At 52.6% G+C, this 5,745-nt stretch overlaps 1 protein-coding gene across 3 annotated transcripts; it reads right to left on the bottom strand.

Moving 5' to 3' along the window:
• Positions 1 to 367: 367 nt before the first annotated feature.
• GINS1 (GINS complex subunit 1) lies at positions 368 to 5,204 on the bottom strand. 3 transcript variants are annotated; one of them, XM_086743571.1, is made up of 7 exons: positions 4,742 to 4,842; positions 4,588 to 4,652; positions 4,395 to 4,490; positions 3,966 to 4,056; positions 3,324 to 3,440; positions 2,427 to 2,501; positions 368 to 2,149 (listed from the first exon to the last, which is right to left on the bottom strand). In XM_086743571.1, the coding sequence occupies exons 1-7, from the start codon at positions 4,814 to 4,816 to the stop codon at positions 2,081 to 2,083; spliced, it is 588 nt and encodes a 195-aa protein (XP_086599697.1). In that variant the 5' UTR covers positions 4,817 to 4,842; the 3' UTR covers positions 368 to 2,080. The 3 variants fall into 3 exon arrangements, with proteins under 3 accessions (XP_086599697.1, XP_086599698.1, XP_086599696.1); XM_086743572.1 differs by lacking the exons at positions 368 to 2,149; positions 4,742 to 4,842 and adding an exon at positions 5,077 to 5,204 and having other exon boundaries at positions 2,172 to 2,501; XM_086743570.1 differs by lacking the exon at positions 368 to 2,149 and having other exon boundaries at positions 2,172 to 2,501.
• Between the last annotated feature and the right edge of the window lie 541 nt (positions 5,205 to 5,745).

Raw genomic sequence — 5,745 nt, 5'->3', positions numbered from 1 at the left:
CCGCCTGCCATCTCCAGTCTGTTCTGTATTTCAGTAGCCTCCCTCAACTGCTGCTGAACTTTTATTCCCTACAGCTCCTCTTGGGCTCTAGGAGTCTGTGTCCCTCCTAAAGCCTGAGCCTAGGATCCAAACCAAACTGTTGCCAGATTGTTGCCTCTGTGGTTAACAGGGCAGAGAGGCTGAGGGAAGCACCTTCTTTCAGTTTGAGTCTCCAAGGCTTGGGGCAGGCTTGGTGACCCCCTACTCAGCACTGCACTTCTTTAAAAGAGACCAGGAGACATGGTAAGTGAACTGTATCATCTTGCCTTCCTTCTTGGCCTTCACACACTGGCAGTGAGTACTGCTCTTGGCAAAATAAGTTGTCTAAAAGACCACAAAGCCAAGCATTCACATGAGCCAATATTAAATTTATTGATCTGCTCAGGGCGTTACCCTCTGCATGGAGGACGCATTCTTATCGTGGCGCGCCTGCCTTGCTCTGTGCAGAGCAGAGGGTATTTATGGGGGCTGTGGTTGCCACTAGCTGTGAAAGGACTCCTAGGATTTTGGGGGCTATGGAGACTATTGTACACAAGAGACTAGACAAGCCTGACTGGATCAGGGTAGTAAACCAGAGGCTGGACAAAGTCAATACAAAAAAAAAAGAGGGCTTAAAAATAGCTCAGGCTGTTGTTTCAAGAACAAAAGTGGATAAATTGGCTGTGAGCTAAAACTCGGTCTCTGCTTTTTAAATCCCAGCCTGCTAGGGCAGAGGAGTTCCCTGGCCCTGAGACAGTGCCAGAAGATGGCTCGAGGCTGTGACTGGGGAGGCTTCCGTAGTCTAGGTGTGCTTTTTTTGCCCTAGTGGGTAACAACTAAGACTTCTCTCTTTCCCTTGGGGGCAGCCCTGGTTACAATGGCCGTGAGGGAAGCTGGGCCACTACAAGGAGGGAAGCACCACAGAGGCTGTGGGCCAGCTCAGGGAAGTTCCTTGGCTGGGGCTGGGAGAGCAATGCAGTAATGTCTGGGGCATTTATCCTGTTCCTGTATTCTTCCCTAAGTGTTTGCTTTTTGACTCCTGTCAGAGATGGGGGCTAGGCAAGCCTCTAGTCTCACCCAGGGCTTATGTTTTTGGAAGTGTTATCTCTCAGCCACTACTCAAGAGTGAGCAGCTCCATTAGAAAAACTAGACTGAGAGAGCAGCTTTTCAGCCTTGCTCTGGTTTTGTGCTAACTGGAATCCTTAAAACTCTCTGCTCCCTTTCCCACCCCTACTCCAAATAGTTCCTAGGCCCTGCCAGACCAGTGCTCTGTGGAAAGAGACTTTTCATAGAGGGACAGATGCACAGCCCAAACATGCTGGGAGAAACCTTGGCCCGGTCCATAATGCAGACTGCAGTGGTCATTCAGTCAGCACCTTAAAGAAAAACATTTATAGGCCTCTGACAGGAGACAGGGCTTCATGTCTAATCTTAAAAGAAGCTCACACAGCCTAATCTGACACTTGGAGGAGAAGCTCCAATGAGACACCTGAATAACCAGTTGAGCATCACTTTGCAGGGTCAGGATGGGTTAGGCCAGCATTTAAGTGTTGAGTTGAGTGTTTAATAAACACAATGTTAACTCTTGAAAAACACTAAATTGAAGATTGAAGCAGTTCTTTATTTTGCAGCTGTGGAGCCTTTCTGGCTTCTGGAGCCCAGCTGATTGGTCTCTTACTCCCACATACACAGTGTGAACAAAGGATTGCTCCAAACAAAAATGCATTCACAAATCCTGCTTGTAGCGTGGAGTTTGGATAACAACCCCTTCCCTCCCTTTCCCACCCACCCAACTCCCCTCCTATGCCACCTCCCACTATGCTGGATTCCCAGGATCACTACATTACCAGTATGCACCCTTTGGTCACGAAGAGCTGGCCCTGGTTTGCATCATTTATAAACTCAGTGCTGATCTTCATGCCAGGTATTAAAGGCTGTTAAGAGAAGTGGCAAGGTGCCCACTGCAGAAGTGCTGCAGTGCTTAAGTCTTGCACACACCAGAGTTCAGTCCCTCTTGTGCACAGGCCACCAAGCAAGGGTTGTCTCTCCTGTCTTGCATGCTCACGACAGAATGTGCTCGAGGACTCCTTGTCTGATTAACTGTTCGCACTTCCAGCGGGGTAAAAAGTGCTGCACAGAAACACAAAGTTTCCTTGAAACCCAGGCAGACTGGATTCATGGCTGCACACAACCAGCTCTTGTTTGTTGTGCTGTATGCCTGCTGCACCGTGGTACCAGATCAGGCAGAGCTGAACTGTACTCCCGGGCCATGCAGAGAGCTTGCAGCATGTGCAAGCAGCTGTGTGTGCAGGAACTATGATGTGCTGTGAAGCTGGGATAAGCAGGGGGGTGTCATGGGAGTGAAAGGGAAGGAAGAGAATGGACCACACTCTCTTGTTATGGGTACCTGGCTATTCTTCTTCAACAGGACGGTGGTACCGTCATCAATCTCAAATTCTCCATAGTCTCTTAAACACCGCACCTGCAAAGCGGAAACACAGCTCTCAGATCATCAGAAGACACATTCCTACCTGCCTTCTGGAGCCTCAATATAGAGCAGACCTGAAAATGCAAAACTGGACCCATCCCACAGTCTGTGGACTCTACCTGATGTTTTCTTCCTGCCTCTGCTTGGAGCAAGAAGCACCAGCGAGCACCAGCCCAGCACTCCACAGAGACTACAGGAAGAGCAGCACAAGAGACAGAGTCCAGGGAACAGAAACAGCATTTCCAGGAGAACCTCCCCACATAGATACCAGAACATGCCAATGTGTTAACAGTGAAACTGTCTTAAGGAGCAAGTTGATTGCCACTACATGTTCTTTCTAAGAGAAAATCAGAACAGAGCACTGACTCTGATTGCTCTTGCTTTGTTCTGTCAATTGTGTAAAATGATTTATAGTCTCATCTATCAGAGCCCATTTAAAATAACAACAAAGAAAACTAGGTAACAATCCTTAAGATAGGAACAAGGTTTCTAGTTGATCTGAGAGTTGGTTAAGTTTCTGCAAAATGCTGCAAAAAACTTCTCACTGGTATTGAGATCGCTCGCCCCAGCACACCAATTCCCCATGGACTAGAAATGCTACCTTTCAACATAGTTTGAGCCCTCAGTGGAGGAGGGAGTAAAACTCTGGTGGGCAGAGTGTAAAGAGTAAAAGGCAGCAGCCTGTGGAAGCTTTGGTGCTCCCAAAGGCTTTGCTCAATGACCTTCTGACTTGGGATGGGGGTGGAATTGTTTAGAAAAAAAGACGGTTGGGCAAAATATTTGGTGGTTTCTGTCTGTGAACAATCTTGCACTTACTTCGATGTACAGGCTTTTAGGAGGTTTTACGTCCTGTGTAAGGTCCAGCCCCTCCTCTCCTCCTACTGACCTCATGTAGGTAGCCAGAGACTTTTTGTACCGATTGAACCACTCCACCTGCGGACATTAACAGCAATCTCAGGCAAAGCTGAACAGCTAATGCTGAAAGACAGGTCCCTGATATGTGAGATCTAATTTATTTGTGCTGTCAGACCACTGTTCCAAGTGTGTTCATGCTAGCCAAAGGTGAATACAAGCTCTTCGAAAGGGAAAAACTGCCCCAGAGGCAGAGCAATCTGGATTCAGGGTACGACGCGTGCTGCTAAGGTTGGCAGCTCTGTATGTTTGCCTACAGATGGCATTTGAGAGCAGCATGTGAAGGCCTAGTTCTGCTGGCTGCAAGTCTGATCAAGTGAAGGCCACTCGATCCTTAAAAGTGCCAGGCTTCACCTGTACTCAGTATCCATTTGGAATTGTACCCATAGACAATAAATAAACAAATCGGTATTTATAGAAAGGCATGTTAAGTGTCACGTCTATAGTGGGGAGAGAAGTCCACCCTGTTTTGACTCTACTAAATAGATAATCCATCAGGGGGAATAAGTGGAAAGAGGTGCAGAGCTTAAGACAAGGCTGACTCACTTCCTCAGCTGACATGTGAAACTGGATGGTGTTTGGCAGGACGCTGCCGTACTCCCACCTCAGTGCTCGAATCCGCAGCAACCGGTCATACCTGGGGGAAGAATCAAGGGGCAAACCCAGCATCTTCATAGCCCCGGGCAACACTCACGCCCCAGTCTGCCCTCCCAGCAGAGAGCAAAAACTTGGGCCATTCCACCCACCTCCGTAAAAAGGTGTGATTTTTGGCCTACGCAATAACTAAAACTTTTAGAGAGCGGGAGGAAAAGGCGCCTTCTCTTTGTGCTAGCGTTTGGGGGTACCAGCAGCGAGCACAAAGACAGACGGCCCTGCAGGCACCTCGCGGAGAAACCACTCGCCCGGCCCGGGAGGCGATGAACCCACGCCCCGTGCCCGCAACGGGCGGCGACAGCCCCCCCGCGCCGCACTCACAGGTAGGCCAGGACACAGCGCTGGTTTCGCAGCAGGCAGCAGTGCCGAAACCGGATGAGGAAAATCAGGTCCGTCCGTCCCGACTTCGCTTCCGACCTGGAGGATGAACCGCGTTGGAGAGGTGCGAGCCGGCGGTGAGAGCACCGCCTGGGCGTTGCGGGACGCGCCGCCCCGCGCCGGGCGTGACACTCACACGTCCGCCTGGTTCCGCTCGTACAGCGCCCGCATCTCTTCCAGAGCCTGCCGCAGCCCCTCAGCCTGCAACACCGGGCGCACTCGGTGAGAGCGGGCCGCCGGCGGGGCCCCTCGGGGCCCCTCCCGGCCCCGCTCCCGAGGGCCCCGCTCACCCGGAAGGGCGGCAGGTGCCCGCCAGCGGCGCGGTGCAGCTCCCGCACCAGCCCTACCGCCCGCTCCCCCGCCATGCCGCCCCGCCGCGCGCGCGCGGGAAAACCGGCCGCGTCCCAGCCAATGGGGGGCGGGGGCGGGGCCCCCGCTTCCCGCGGGTTCCGCCCGCCGCCATTACGTGCAGCGAGTTGTGCGCGGTCTCGGGACGGGTGCTGCCGCAGGCTGGTGTGGGGCGGGGGCGGGGGCGGGAGTCTCACGCGACTGAGGGCTCCAAACTCGGGTGGCAGAGCTAGAGCAGCCCCCCGACCCCGGCCGAGGAGGGCCGCGGGGGGACCACCTCTGCTCGGCCCAGCACCTTAAACCAGAGGGAAGTGCCAACCCTGCGCTGGGGCAGGACAAGCCCAGCTCATCTGCGCCAGCAGAGCCGAGGACACGGCAGCTTAAAATGGGGGGATCCAGGGTGAGGGGCCAAGAGCCCACCGAAAGCCGTGGGGTCTCTTCCTCTCCTGCCAGCCGGGGCTCAGCCTGTGGCTTCTAGACGGTAACTTCCAGCAGCGATGAGAGCTGGGAATGATGGGGGGCGTTACCACAGACACTTCTGGAATCACACTGAGAGCCACCGGGCGGATAAGGCAAAAATTAACATTTTTACCCCTCACTTTAAAAGAAAGAAAGGAGGTGCCTGTAGCAAAATTGGTTTCACCATTCCTCTCTTTGGTCTTCCCTGGGGTGCTTCGCAGAGCCGGCTCTGTGACAACCTCCACCCTCTACAACTCCAGCCCTTTCCCGTGCATCTCCCTTTCGCCAACAGCATCCTTCAAACCTGAAGCTTGCCAAAATGAAAGGGAGGAAAATAAAAAAAATGTGAGGCGCGTTTCTGGATGGGACAGGAGATTTTACAGCACTCAAAGCCCTGGAAAGGGAATCAATAACCGAGGACCATGGCTTGTCCTGCTCCTGGAGTTTACTTCTGTGGTCATGTTTTTCTATGGTTACTAGATGTAAG

This window comes from Chlamydotis macqueenii, chromosome 3, assembly GCF_036417535.1.
Source record: "Chlamydotis macqueenii isolate bChlMac1 chromosome 3, bChlMac1.mat, whole genome shotgun sequence".
In the NCBI taxonomy this organism is placed as follows: domain Eukaryota; kingdom Metazoa; phylum Chordata; class Aves; order Otidiformes; family Otididae; genus Chlamydotis; species Chlamydotis macqueenii.
The sequence above is the reverse complement of the archived record's forward strand: the minus strand, read 5'-3'. Positions and strand labels throughout refer to the sequence as shown.